The following is a 14,705-nucleotide window of genomic DNA, read 5'->3' on the forward strand; positions in this document are numbered from 1 at the left end:
ATCCCGATTCGGGCCAAGAGTGCGAGTCGGGACCACAGCCCCCCGCCGATGCGCTGCCGGCCACCCGGATCCCGCCCGGCTCCCTTGTCGGGCTGAATCCCCTGCATCGTTTAATCATGGGCTTACATTCTCACTCTGGACATTTTTCATGACACGCGAGCGAAGGATCTTTCGTCAAAAAGTGAACGGATGTTTCTCGCTGCTACTTGATTTCTCCTCCACTGTTTTCATTTTGTTGACTGACTGGGCGGGCTTCTAACCGGAAATTTCGCTTAAAATCCGAAATCCGTCGGCTTTGTTGACCCCTGACTGAGCTTCGGGGTTGATCAATCCCTTCTTGTTTTTCTTGCTACGCATCATGGTCTACTACGGTGCCCTCAGCAAAGGATGCCAGCGCTGTCGAAAACGCAAAGTCAAGGCATGTGCTATCTTAAGTCCGAGTATCCCCCAGCTTAAGGTTTGGTTGAACTGACCGGGATAGTGTGACCAACGAAGACCGGGATGCCTCAAATGCGAGAAGGGCAAGACGCAGTGTCCCGGCTACCGGGATCTGGCAGATGTTCTGTTTCGCGACGAACGTCAAAGAATCAAGAACAGATTTCACAAAAGTCCTGAGCCTGAGAGAGACGAAACCCTTCTCGACATCCAGCTACACGACGTTTGTACAGGTACAGATGTAGGACTAACCGACTTCGTACGGACGGCTATCTCTTCAGGCACGATATCCACGAGCTTGGGACAGACACTAGAAGACCGAGCAGCCAACTTCTTCTTTGCATATTACACGACAACTGGACCGCCATTTGGCGATACATATCAGGAGTGGTTGGCTCAAACGTATCTGGAAGACATCCCTAGCAACGTCGTCCGGGCAGCGGTCCAAGCCGTAGGAATGGCGGCGATATCCAACGTACACAATGCACCCGATGTGATTATCCAGGCCAAAGAACGATACTGTCAAGCCTTGAACGCCACGAACTTAGCCTTACGCGATCCGACCCTGGTCGCAGCGGACTCAACTCTCATGGCGATCCTCCTGCTGGGGCTCTTTGAGGTACTCATCTATCATCAACCATTTCAGTGATATCGTTGATATCCGGTAATAGACTAACGTCAAGGCAGACCGTTACTTTTGAAAACTGGAGAGATTACCAGACTTGGGCGACACACATCGAGGGAGCCACAGCACTGCTTCAAGTTCGCGGCCAAGAACAATTTTCTCGTGAGTTGGGTATACAACTTTACATGCAGTTCAGAAATCAGATAGTAAGTTCAATAGACCACAACATGCGACTCAACGCTCTGACTTTCATAGCTTCAAGCCTGTATCCAGCGAGGCGCAAGAGTCCCCGCCGCTTTGGTGGAGGTGACCACGGAATTCGAGTCCAGCAGACTCGGGATGCGCTACGTAAACAATCGTCCAGGATCTTTGGCTCTAATCGGTTTCCGAATCGTCAATCTCCGCGCAGATATCAAGAGTCAGCGAATCACGGACCCTGACGCCATCTGTCAGATCATACTCGACATCAAAAGCGATTTGCAGGCCTGGGCAGCACTGCAGACTCACAGAGCTTACTATGTGACTGAGGTCATTGAATCTCGCACCGGAACGTATTTCAACGGAAAACGTCACGTATATACCAGCGTCTGGGGAGCGCAAGTCTGGAATAATTGGAGGTCGTTGGGTATTCTGGCTAATGAGATTCTTCTGAACTATGTGGACCAGCAGAACGCGTATAATGAGTCTTTGAAAGAGGCAATGCGGTTTGAGGCCTTTTCAGCAATTCGCAATCTGTCAACCGATATTTGCATATCAACGACAGATCTCTCTGGTTCACCAAGTAAGCAACCCCGGACGACGAAATTCTGTCCTGGACTAATCCCTTTGCAGGAGCGTCGACGATGATTTGGCCACTGTACATCGTGTCGCAGGAGGAGATGAATAGTGCCGCGGTGCGGTCTTGGGCTGCGGATCATCTGCACGGCATCAAAGTGTCTCTGGGAATCAAACAAGCTGCTGTCTTGGCCGATGCTGCGTGCCCAAATTGGAGGGAACCCGGACTAATGTCGAGTATTGACATCGGTTCATGATGAACTCGTCAATAATCTGTGTGATAGGCAGACGGGGATATGTATTTGCATGGCATTTAATGCAGTAACCGATAGGTTGTGCAACCACATTCCGTGCACTGGATGAACTGCTCTCATCTCAAGTCATTGGTCACATGTTTTCTCCTGGGGAAGCTGGAGCGCCTCCACAAATATCACACAGTTCGGCTGCAGGGTGTGAAAGTTTGTGTGTATCTACAAACCTTCACTAGTCGGCGACGCGGCAAGTGGTAGAAGATGGCGTGGGTCTGCAACCGACCGAGACAGAGTTCGGAACAGCATCTTTCAGGGTCTTCATGCTGGCCGCATGGTAGTACCAAATTGGTTTTTCGGTTAAATCATCGCAGAGTGACGGTGGAAAATTGGCGGGCATTTCCGACCCACGTCCATCTTCACCATCTACCCGTTTCAACCTGACGAGAACCCCGCACACATGTGCTGCCTGTGGTTTGCGCCATAATAGCAGTGGTTTGTATGAATAGGCGCTTCCCAATTGGCCGTGAAAAGTCGTATGAATGACTCGAAATTTTGATGCACCCGGAGCTGTGACCCTGTCGCCCAGAAGCTTAAGCTCCTCGGTGTGATCAAGAACGGAAGTGTAAACATACTTCCCCATCTGGAGCTCCCGCATTGCGACTCTCCCACTTGACCCGAATAGATTATAAAACTCAGTGACGGAAGCACCTCATGTGCGAAAAGAAGCGTTTCTAGTTGGTATCTCAGCGCAATTGATTACGTGCAACTTTCTCCTCAAATACCCTTGGAACGTTTTCGCAGACATGGGTTACACGGTTACGTGGACACCAGCGGCGCTTTTGCCGCTGGTCCTCAAGCTTGCCGCAGTCTTTGTTGGAACTCTAGTGTTGAAGGTTCTTTGGAAAGCATTCACTATTCGGAGGAAGTTTAGGCAAGTGCGGGCACAGGGCATTGTAAGTGAAGCGTCTCCCACCATTGTGTCCATACAGGCTGACGTCGAGTTATAGCCCATGCTACCCCATTCCTGGATCACAGGTCACCTGCATGTCATGATGGAGTTCCGGAAAGAGTATCCAGGAGACATCAACATTGGCAACTTTCACCCATGGATCATCAACAACTACAAAAGATACTTCCCCGAAATGGACCACTGCCCGCCTGTCATCTACCTCGACTTGTGGCCTGTTCTCAAGGCGCCCATCGTGGCCGCATACAAGAATACGGTTGCCGCGCAGTTCACCCAAACGAAGAACCTCGACAAGCATCAGATCTCTCTTGACTTCATGAATCCCCTGACCAAGGGCAAGGACATTGCCACCCTGCAGGCCGACGAGTGGAAGAAGTGGAGAGGATGGTTCAATCCTGGCTTCAGTTCCAGGAATGTGTCGATGATCGTTCCTGAACTGATTGAGGAGATCAAGGTGTTCGCCGACAATCTGAAGCAACGAGCTGGTCCAAATGGATCTTGGGGTCCTATGTTCCAGCTCCGCAACATGACAACAGCCCTTACCTTCGACATCATCGTCCGAGCTGTCTTGTAAGACCTGACCTAATTTCCCATAATCTCAGAGGAAACATGATTTGCTCACAAGATTCAAAGGGATGAACGTTTGCACGAGCAGAAGAACAAGACCGCAGGCCCGCTTAGGGTGGCTCTAGCGGACCAGCTCAGACTGATGGGCATCCGACAAGCTTTCAGCTTTGGCTATCTTTTCCCATGGCAGAACAGAGCCGTTGACCGCAATAATGAAATTGTTTACAACCAACTTTACCCCAGCATCATTCACTCTCTTGAGTCAGGACTGAAGCCTGCTAAAAAGAAGACGGTGCTCAACCTGGCACTGATGCACCTTGCAGAGGAAGCTGGCGGCCGCGTCACCAACCCAGCCACCGACCCCGAGATGATGGACACTATCATGGGCAACCTCAAGACCTTCCTCGTCGCCGGTCACGAGACGACAGCCAGCGCTCTGTGTTTCATGTTCAAGGTACTTCAAGACCATCCAGACTGCTTGGCCAAGGTTCGAGCGGAACATGATGAAGTCTTGGGCATGGATCCTGACCAAGCGGCCGAGATCCTCAGCCAATCACCACAGCTTCTGAGTTCGCTGCGCTACACACACGCCGTCATTAAGGAGAGTCTGCGGCTGTACCAGCTCGCTTCGACTATGAGAGGCGGTGAAGCAGGATTCTTTTTGACTGCAGAGGGCAGGCAGTATCCTACCGAAGGGTTTCTGGTGTGGGATGGCGGACCAGGCATGCAGCATGACCCCTCGTTGTGGCCTGACGTGGACAAGTTCATCCCGGAGCGCTACCTTGTGCCTGCGGAGGACCCGTTGCACCCTGTCAAGGACGCTTGGAGAGCTTTTGCAAGAGGTCCCCGAGACTGTATTGGACAGGAGATTGCTTGGGTTGAAATCAAGCTGGTTGCCGCACTTATCATCCGCAAGTTCGATGTGGAGGAGGCATGGGATGAATGGGATGCTGCTCGGTAAGTTTGTTCCCTTATCTACGAATTCTGGTGCCACACACGCTAACAACTGTGTCCAATAGCGGCATTAAGGGACATAAGGATATGGTGAGAGGCCAGCGATTGTACGTGGCCGGCGACGGAATCGGTCATCCCAAGGATGGCATGCCTGTTCATGTGCGGCTCAGACAAAAGTGAACACATGAATCGATACCTTGTATTGGTTGAATGTCAATCCAAGCAATGTGTGAAACTTCGAAGCAGATCCCAGGTCCTCGCCTCCTCGGAAGCTAGTCCATGGCCGTTGCCAATTGCCGTGCTTGGCAGGAAGAAAGCCACCGTAATCAGATTCAGTTGTTGATTTGATGATCTGTGATGGTGTTACACGGCATTAATATCGACTATCATTGATGGTTGTGCTCTGCAGTAGCGCGTATTCGGCGAATACGCGGGAATCTCACAGTTAAAGCCGAAAAGCCGGATCACCTTACCACCTTGATCATTTTAGCAGTAGTATCCGACGCAGGCAGGCAGGTATGACATGGTAACTGTTAGATACTTGAGAGAAGAATAAGTTAGCAAATCAACAAAAATGGGTTGACCGCACACTGCAGGCCTTGCGTAGGGGCATATAATACGAACTGGTACGTCATCGCGGAATGAGCATGACGATCTCAGGCATTTTAAGTCGGAATCAAAGGGAAAAACAGAAAAGTTACCATAGAATCAAACATTTATGCGCACGCCTCTATGCTTCAGGCCCCCACTCCAATATCGCCGCAAGCAGCTCGGTTCAGCTGCACTGGTGGCTTGCAGCGTCTGGTCTCAGTCTAGCTTACACGCAACCACCCACGTTCCAACGATGTCGCCCCGCCGAAGCCGGTGAGAGCTTACGAGGCATGTAAAAGCCAGCGAGTTATTAATACCTGGAAGAGCCTAGATCGGCAAACGGTAGTGTTGGTTCTCGTCTCAGACGATCGCGAACAATCGATTGTTAGTGACGTTGGATCCGGACGGATGGCTGGACCTAAGCAATAGCAGTTGCAATCAACGGGGATGCGGTGTGCCGTGGGTTCAGGATGCAGCCATCATGTACTGGGCGTCAGTACTTCGTCCTTGGTACATAAGACTACTGAATGCGGAATCGCTGGTGGCCTCTTCCGTCATTTTTCCCAGGTTCCCGGCATCTTTGACGCTCAACCGTTGGGACGTACTCGTGTAAGAAATCTTGGCTCCGATACCATAAGCCGCCATTGCCTACTTTCTTTCTGGGGCGTTCACATTTCTTGAAACCACCATTGATGCGCTGTGGCCTATCCATCATGGTCCACATTCTGAGGCTCTCGGCCCTAGTTCTTTGTGCTGGCCATGGGGTTCTTGGTGATTCGATAACCGTGGAGGGTCCGGGTGTCAAGTTCGTTGGTCTGCAAAACAAGACTTCTATGTAAGCTCCCTCGCTAGGTTTCGCATTACCCGAGTCGTAAATAGATACTCATGCCGGAAAAGGATCAACACTTTCATGGGCATCAGGTATGCTCAAGCACCAACTGGAGATCGGAGGTGGAGAGCACCAGTGCTGGTTGAGTACAATAACGATGTTAATACACCTTTGCAACTCATTGACGGAATACGGCCGGGTCCTCTGTGTGTCCAATCCACTCCATACTGGGGCTTGGAGGGCGCAACAGCAGCTGCTCGGGTACGAAAGCGACAAGACAATGGAGATGAATCCGAAGACTGCCTTTTGTTGAACATCCAAACACCCATGCTACCTAAATACCAGAGACTGCCTGTCCTCGTATACATACATGGGGGAGGTGAGTCAGGCGGAAAATCATGTCTTCGAGTGCTCCAGCTGATACTCTTCAAACTCCAGGTTATCTCGCTGGTGGTCAAATTGCAAGCACTGGAGATAGTCTTGTCGGCCAGTCGAATGGGACAATGATCTTTGTAGGACTGCAATACAGACTAGGACCGCTTGGCTTTCTATCCGGAAACGATGTTAAGAAGGATGGGACAGCCAATGCTGGCCTCCTGGATCAGAGAATGGCTCTCAAGTGGATTCGATCCAACATCCACATATTTGGGGGCGATCCCAACCGCGTTACTATCTCTGGGGGCAGCGCGGGAGGGGGATCTGTCACTATGCAGATGGTGATGTACGGTGGATCAGAGGAAGCACCATTTCAAGCAGCGATTCCAGGTGGGTGTGCCGTTCAACAGAGACTTCGCTTCCATGAAGGGTTGAACGCTCTCTAACACAGGCAGAGTTTCCGTGGTGGACCCCGCTATACGACAACGGGTGGCAGCAACAACAGTATCGAGAGTTCTTGAGGGCAGCTAGATGCTCTTCATTGAAGTGTTTGCGAGACGCCTCACTTTCCCGCATACGTTCAGCTACAGAGACTGCATTCAAAACAGCCTATCACCACAAGGATTACGCGTTCGGGACATTTTACTGGGGACCGGTGGTCGATGGACACGTCATCCCCGACCATCCTGCTCGCCAATTTAGAAATGGGCATTTCACGAAAGTTCCCGTCATGACGTATCGAAACTTTGACGAAGGATTTCTGTTCACCAATTTCTCACTAGCGTCAGAAAGCGAGGTTATGTCTGATCTCACCTCTCTATGGCACGACTCGGACGGCTTCTTTGCTGAGACTGTATCGATGCTCTATCCTACGAGTCTTTACAATCGAACCCATCTCGACGCCTTGACTATTTACTCGGAGGCTCGGGAGGCTGGGATTCTGGAATACCCTCTTTCGGACTCTTTCGTGAAGCGGTCCGCCATTATTGGCGACGCTCTAGTGAATTGCCCAACCAGACATATTGCTAGGTCAGTAGTCAAGTATGGTCAACCGGCCTACAAGCTCGTCTTCGACGCAGGCTACCAGTTTCACGGAACTACGGATTATTATCTGTACAGTAGTGTGACGAATGGTAAATACTTCGCGAGAACCATCTTGAAGAGGGATTGCTGACTGATGGAACAGCCGATGGCTCGAATGAAGGAACGTTCTCTTTCCCTGGCAACGCGACCTTGGCCAACATCATGCGAGGCTACTACATTTCCTTCGCTCTCAATCATGACCCCAACGGTGATGGTGATAAAACAGCGAAACCTTCGTGGCCTAAATATCAAGAGGAAGACTCCAAAGTTCTTTGGGTCGGGTACACAGATATCGAAGGTCGCGCTGATCCAGACAACTCGGCCAATTGCCAGTTTCTGCTGAACACACGTGGTACCAACTGCGGCCTGATTGAGGACTGGTAATGGGCAGGTTGTTGCATGAACATTTCAGCCCAGAGACCCTGTGAGCTTGAAGTTCTCAGCCAACTCTAAAACCGAGAGAGCGGCCTGTACAGACGTACATAGTGCATAGGTACAAAATATCCATGTTTCATTGGGATTTTATTAGGAATGAATTATGTGATGCTCGTGCGGTACTTCAACTCAGTATAAACCAAGGGACAAGCGCATGACATGCAAATGACAATAAGTGTCACAGTACCAGCAGAGGGCAAACTGGACATTAGCATGCATATCACGATTCACCTGGCTTTTTGGGGTAGCTTCTCGCATGTCGTACTATCAATATGGACGCGAGGAATGGCTTTCCTGGGCAAAAAGGGATACAAAAACCCAACGTAGTGAGGATCCTCGGCTATGGCCACACTTCGCGTATTCGGGCTGGAGCCATACCCTGGCTAACACTAAGCTCTGGGTAAAGCAAGCTATTTCGTGTCGACGTATCAGTGGGAAAATTAAAGGTCTAATGACACCCAAAGTTTACGCTTCAGACAATCGGTATCAGGCACAAAACCCAGCATTTCCGCCTCGCAGAGGATGCCTCATGCGAGCAGCTGGACTTAGGTGTCATGAAATGGAGAGGTAATACGCGTACTCAAGTTTTTGCTATTCGCTGATCTCATTAGGAATTTCGTACAAAGGGACGGCAGGAAAACAACTTGCGGTAAGGATATATTCCTTGTGACTCAGCTGAGTATTCCAGCCAATAGGTAATGACGTGTCTAGCTCCATTGACCTGCATGTTCAATGCCAGATCTGTCGGTGAATCGGGCAATCTAACGCGGGATTTCATTCACGGTGAAGCAGTAGTTAGTATCATGGAGATAGACAGGCTCGTTATAAACTCATGTTGCAGTCTTAACAATGGAGGATGAAAAGGTTAACATGATTATAGCGTTCATACCAAAATGAATTTACCCTTGTGTCTTATCCTGTTTTTCAGCTGTCTCACTGATGCGACGTCAGGGCGAAACTCGACGATTCTCAACCCCATTCTGCCTGGGTTCTATCCTGACCCTAGCTGCATCTTTGTCAAAGAACTCGACAAGACTTTCTTCTGTGCATCATCCAGCTTCCTTACTTTTCCTGGCATCCCAATCACTACAAGTAAGGACTTGCAAAACTGGACTCTTATCGGTCACGCGTTCTCTCGACGCAACCAATTACCTGAATTTGCAAGTCCCATTACAGAAGTCGGGGGCATCTGGGCACCGACCCTTCGATACAACAATGGGACCTTCTTCTTGACGACCACTCTCGTTCTCGATTACTTGCCTGAGAACGATTCCTCTCGTTGGCGAAACTTCGTTCTCACATCGACCGATCCGTACAACTCAGCTAGCTGGTCTAATCCTCTACATTTTGAGGCAGACGGGTACGACAACAGCCTCTTCTGGGACGACGATGGCCAATTCTACGGGATATGGGCACCTTTGACAGAGGTACGATCTGGAATATTCCAGTCTACGATCGATCTCAACACTGGCAATGTGGGCGAGATGATCAACATCTGGAATGGAACCGGAGGCGCAGCACAGGAAGGGCCCCATGTTTGCAAGAAAGACGGTTTCTACTATCTGATCATCGCGAAGGGTGGGACTTTCTTAAACCGTATGGTTACCAACGCCCGTGCTATGAGTATCAACGGCCCATACGAGGCGAACCCAGACAACCCAGTCCTTACTACCGCGAATTTGACCGAATATTTTCAGGCTGTTGGCCATGCTGACCTGTTTCAGGACGCTGGTGAGAGCTGGTGGGGTGCAGCGCACGCGATGCGCGTCAACCTACAAAACAGGGTCTTCCCAATGGGCCGCGAGACGGTTCTATTCCCAGTGACATGGAACCAGGTCAGTGGCCTGTGCCAACCCAGGTTGAAGGGATCATGTCTGGATGGGAGCTACCATCTTATGATCTCGGAAAGAATATGAAGATCGCCGGTCAAGATGTTGCAGGGACGGACGCCATTGATTTCACCAAGATACACCTTAAGCCTTTGCATCTCGTCCACTGGCGATATCCGAACGGAAGCAACTTCAACTTCTCGCCTGATGATCCAAGTTGTGGGCTTAAGCTTTTGCCTTCCTTCGGCAATCTTTCGTCAGGTGTTGCAAACGCAAGCGACGAAAGCTTGAGCCTTCTGGCTCGTCGACAATCTCACAGTCTATTCACATTTAGCGTTGATCTGGCTTTTTCCCTTGGTTCAGAGAGTGACGAGGCCGGTGTGACTGTGTTCGTCAGCGAGAAGACACAAATAGAGCTGGGGGTCGTTCAGATGGTACCAACCGGCACAAGCGTCACCAGCTCTCCAGCTCCACATCTGCGTTTTCAAGGAGCTTCCAATGGCACGCTGATCGAGTCCTCATCGCTGATCTTTCCTGAAGAGTGGAGAGATCAGATGCTGAGTCTGGAAATAAAAGCCTTCAACGCATCTTACTACGCGTTCTCTGCTGGGCCGGCAGCGTATCAGTCCAAACTGATGACAGTCGCATATGCTCCCGTTTCACTCATCCGGCCGATTTTCACGGGCAAGTTTAGGCTCCCGACTTAAAATAGTTCATCGACTAATCGATAAAAATGTCTAGGAGCACTTTTGGGTGTTTACGCAACGACCATTAGCGCTACTAAAGCTGGGAAGCATGTCTGTGTAAGCAAGTGGAGATACCAGGACGATGGTCAATTGAGAAGTTGAGCAGCCAAGTGGCGTCTAAGCAAGGGGAGCGCATCTATGAGTAGGGTTGGACGTTCCTTCCTGGTATATAACTGTTTCGTCCTTTGGGACTACCAATCAATTTATCATACAAGCTCAGCGCTACTCATCGAGCGGAGCCCTCCACATCGAAAAGGAATGGAACTTGCCCCAGCGGTCCCTCTTCTCGGTAGGAACTCACATACTCTTCCTGTGATATTTCGCTCACTTCTTCCTCTTCCTCGGAGCTCTCATCCTCTTCCTGAGCGCCTGCGGGATTGTCTTCGATGTCTGCGGCCTCAAACGTCTCCATGAATTGCTCTACTGCGTAATCTACTCGGAAAGTAGATCTCAGCTGCGCAGCTGTAGCTCCCTCGATCTTAAGGCCGCGGAGAGACCGAGCTCGGCTTAACGCGACGTATGCTTGCCCGTGCTCGAAGATCTTTGCTAGATCGACTGTAACACGGTCAAGAGACAGGCTCTGGCTTTTGTGGATGGTCATAGCCCATCCTTGTGCGAGAGGTATCTGGCATCGCGAGAGATGGCTGTAAGGTGACGCGTCCCCAAATCCGATGACGCTGCAATCAGGTCCGATGACGCAGCGTACACCATGTGAAAATTGTACTAGAGGAACTGAATCCAGTCAATATAACAAGTTCAAATAAAGCACGTGTCTCTTGTTGCTAGGTAGTAAGTTGTAGACTTACACTTTTCTCCACTTGCACTCGCGCGATCCAGAAAAGATACGATTTTTGAGTGTCTTGTCTCGGCAGCCCGATAGGCGTCGTCATCATGCTCGAAATTTCCTCTATTTGGCGGCTCAGGTCTTCTAACCTCGGAGCCTGGTACAAAGCCAATGACAGTGCCCTGCCTTCCGTTGCAAAGACCCCTATCTAGATCAATCTGTGATATCTCGCGTTAGCGACTCGGGCTCTGCGTCCACATGATTCGTGAAGTGACATACATTTGCAAGCAATACCACCGGCGTGTTAGCCTTCAGTTGAAGAGTTTGCGCGTAACGGTGATCGTCAAGGTTCCGAGGTGGTTGTGAGGTTTCTCCCTGGACGCATTCGACAGCGTCAATAGCCTGGTACTCCCGAATCTTTCCAGGAATTTGGTCAAATTTCTGCTTGTTGCGCTTGGCAACTTCTTCCTTAGTGGATTTCAGCTCAGTTGCGTTCTCGGTTTCACTTTCGTGATTTAGAAGAAGATTCACGTCGTCTGTTTCGAGGAACCGGCCTAATCGGCACTTTTGGAGAACCCCAATAAACGCTTCGTCTTGCTGTCGGTGAATCTTGGTTAGGTGTACAGTTTTGAAGTTACACCTTGTCCATTCCGGAGATTTGAATGCCCATTTGTCCTCGGCCTCGAACTCGACACCATGCCCATCAGGGCAGACGCTCGAGGCACCAATCTTTCTCATTCCCCTGCCGCATGCCATACACCACTGGAACGGATCCACCGGCGGCAGCTGGCAAAAGTCCCCAACGACAATCATCTGAACACCTCCAAAAGGCCTGGTGTCTTTTCGGGTGGCGCTCATGACACGACTAAGTCGCTCAAAGAACTGATTTTCTATCATGCTGATCTCATCGATGATGAGAACCTGAGTTCCTGTGTACCGTTTGAATATCTTTTTGCCTTGTGCCTTTCTTATGAGGCTGTAAGTGTTAGGGTCATGGCTGTATAATGGCTTTTTCAAATCGTCCGGCGTCCAACCAGCATAGTTATAAGTTGTTCTGCCTTCAATATTGAGGGCGGCCTGTCCAGTGGGGGCGATGAGATTCACTGTCTTTCCAGATCCTTGAAGTAAAGCGCTGAAAGCTCTGTATAGTGCTTTGACCAGAACTGATTTGCCGCATCCGCCTGATCTACAGTGATCTTGTTAGCGAATGGCCGAGATGAGACCTGGCTCGGTCAAACAAACCCAGTGATGAACACATTGTGACCTTGCATGGCCAGGTCCATAGCATGTTGTTGTTCCGCGCAAAGCGGAGGTTCTTTAGGCTTTTCTGGAGGTGCCAGATTGTGTTCAGCTTGTTCCGCTTTCAGAATCTTAATTTCGTCATTCGTTAAGTTCCTTAGACCTGCGTCGGCAGATGAAGCATTGGTAGGCGACGCAGTATGTCTATCGTCCGAGGCAAGAGGTTGAGAGTTGGTATCAGAAGCGGTAGCTGGAGTAGCAGTGTCTTGAGGAGGTGGGCAAGGTTGAACCTCTTTCTCGATCGGTGCCTCGGTGACCGTCGCTTCGAATCTTTCAATCATTGTCGCCAGCGGGGCGTTTGAAGCAAGTGGGGGAAAATGAGAACCGTTATGGGCCGAGGGGTAGGGAATGGGTAGGTCATTTTGAGATTTATCAGGCAAAGGCATGGCGGGACGGCTAGAAACGGGAGCATGGGGGATGATGGGTGGGCAGTATGAAGCATTGCCAGGCAAAGGAGGAACAGACGCGTTATCAAAAGCCATCGCAGAGTATGGCGGTGGGGCAACAAATTTCTGCCTCAAAGGACCTGTTGCTTGTGGCATTTGTCCCGTGAGTTCTGTCGTACTATACTCCCGCCTCCTAGGAGCTGCTTGTCGCAATTGATTCGTAAGCTCTCGTCGGAGCCTGCTAACCTACTGTGCATTAGCTTCAATTAACCCCACTTCGGGAAAAGGATCCCTCACGGCCTCAGAAAAGGTCTTGGTGCCCACGACTTTGGTGAATCCTGTCAGTGAAATTCCTCCAGAAAGCGAAGCCCATCCCGACCAGATTGCTACCTACAGCCAGCTTTTGAAACCCCGTTGGTTTGGGCCTGACAGGCTGTCCAGGTCGTAAAGATTCCGCATTGATGTCCTTTCCAGACGATATAGTATGCCTTTTTCTTCCCTGAAGCATACAAGTCGGGAGGGATACCCCGTGTGTATTCGGCCAGCAGGCGATTTACCTCGGCCTGGATCGGATCTTTGGAGGAATTCGCAGATGATCGTCCATTGCTTCGAAGTTGGGAAGCATCATGCGATCGTTGCGATATCGCTCGGTTATTTTGGTAGATGGTCGTTGCGTTCGTCGGTCCATCGTTGTCGTCGATGGGGATGTACTCGGCAGGAGGGATGTGTGGACGCTGGCGCTTCGCGGGGTGATTGTAACGCGACTTGCCCCGCGACCGTTTGCGGTTCCTCGGAAAGTCTATGCGAGCGAGCAAAGGTCAATGAAGTCCCCCAAGTATACTCCTTCGCAGCTGGACAGGCTTACCTATGAACTCCACCATTGCTTCGTGACTAGGTAGTGTTGTACGGAAAGGGGCGCGCCGTTACCATGGATCGGTTGGCTGCACGTCACCTCTCAGGATAACCCCAGCTTGGGAAGATTACATAATAACCTTAATTGCGGAGTGTGGCGCACGGATGAATGCCCAATGAACGACAGGCCCAGGCAGCGCGTGTGCACGGACTTCGAAATTCTGAGATTCTCGGGAAGCGCGCGGTGGGCCCAGGCTTGCTTCATGATGAAATCCGCAACGATCGTTGAGTCTAAGTCAGTTATCATGCTTGGGCGGCGGCTGCAGTCCTAGATTGTGGAGATGTCTATTTGACGTGGAATTGATTATGGGATCATCTGTCGCCCTTGTTCGATGGTCGAGGCGGGAGTTGAGGCAGTGCCCCGACCACGGCGCTATACGCGTATACCTTATGATGAGGCTGGGAACATGCAACAACACGATTGAGATTTCCGCAGCAATAACCAGACAAAACTGAAAGTAGCTGTGCTTCTCTCCTTTGACGTATACGCGGGTTTCTACAACTCCTAGGATTGCGACCACAACGCTACTTGTCCAGTTGACTGTATGTGTCATGTCAGCATGACCGTCGACCTTCTTCTGCAAGGGTTTCTCCTATAAATACCATTCGAATTCGCACGTTTTCTTGGAAATTGGAACCGTGACATTGCTCACCCTTCACTTGTTCAGTAATCTGACCTTTGAGGGAGATCTCATGATGAACATTGGTGCAGTCGCACTCATTCTGGCCAGCGCAGGTCTTGTGCTGGCTGGTGAAGAACCGCCAGCTTGTGCCAATGACTGCTTAGCATCCATTGCAAAGGAGCTTAGTTGTTCTTCTTCTGATCTCAGTTGTTTGTGCACCCAATCCGAATCCCTCTCTGC

General features: G+C 50.5%; 5 protein-coding genes across 5 annotated transcripts; 4 read left to right on the forward strand and 1 right to left on the reverse strand.

Moving 5' to 3' along the window:
* Positions 1-358: 358 nt before the first annotated feature.
* GCG54_00000112 (uncharacterized protein) lies at positions 359-2,091 on the forward strand (the record flags this gene model as incomplete). The annotated part of the gene is made up of 5 exons (XM_045400255.1): positions 359-412; positions 482-1,054; positions 1,123-1,266; positions 1,316-1,841; positions 1,892-2,091. 5 exons carry the CDS (start codon positions 359-361, stop codon positions 2,089-2,091), a joined length of 1,497 nt encoding a protein of 498 aa, XP_045265905.1.
* A 797-nt stretch (positions 2,092-2,888) lies between these two features.
* On the forward strand, positions 2,889-4,753 carry GCG54_00000113 (Cytochrome P450 monooxygenase aflN; the record flags this gene model as incomplete). Its single annotated transcript, XM_045400256.1, has 4 exons — positions 2,889-3,038; positions 3,093-3,622; positions 3,686-4,576; positions 4,639-4,753. The coding sequence occupies 4 exons, from the start codon at positions 2,889-2,891 to the stop codon at positions 4,751-4,753; spliced, it is 1,686 nt and encodes a 561-aa protein (XP_045265906.1).
* Positions 4,754-5,877: 1,124 nt separating this feature from the next.
* On the forward strand, positions 5,878-7,835 carry GCG54_00000114 (Lipase 1; the record flags this gene model as incomplete). The annotated part of the gene is made up of 5 exons (XM_045400257.1): positions 5,878-5,999; positions 6,062-6,372; positions 6,432-6,758; positions 6,824-7,501; positions 7,555-7,835. 5 exons carry the CDS (start codon positions 5,878-5,880, stop codon positions 7,833-7,835), a joined length of 1,719 nt encoding a protein of 572 aa, XP_045265907.1.
* A 944-nt stretch (positions 7,836-8,779) lies between these two features.
* GCG54_00000115 (Non-reducing end alpha-L-arabinofuranosidase BoGH43A) lies at positions 8,780-10,422 on the forward strand (the record flags this gene model as incomplete). The annotated part of the gene is made up of 2 exons (XM_045400258.1): positions 8,780-9,721; positions 9,796-10,422. 2 exons carry the CDS (start codon positions 8,780-8,782, stop codon positions 10,420-10,422), a joined length of 1,569 nt encoding a protein of 522 aa, XP_045265908.1.
* A 340-nt stretch (positions 10,423-10,762) lies between these two features.
* On the reverse strand, positions 10,763-13,811 carry GCG54_00000116 (ATP-dependent DNA helicase PIF1; the record flags this gene model as incomplete). Its single annotated transcript, XM_045400259.1, has 6 exons — positions 10,763-11,016; positions 11,268-11,463; positions 11,525-12,431; positions 12,488-12,605; positions 13,325-13,729; positions 13,796-13,811. Coding segments are annotated over 6 exons (1,896 nt in total), but the record flags the coding sequence as incomplete, so codon positions are not given.
* Between the last annotated feature and the right edge of the window lie 894 nt (positions 13,812-14,705).

Source organism: Colletotrichum gloeosporioides (genome assembly GCF_011800055.1).
Source record: "Colletotrichum gloeosporioides strain Lc1 chromosome Unknown consensus_33, whole genome shotgun sequence".
In the NCBI taxonomy this organism is placed as follows: Eukaryota; Fungi; Ascomycota; class Sordariomycetes; order Glomerellales; family Glomerellaceae; genus Colletotrichum; species Colletotrichum gloeosporioides.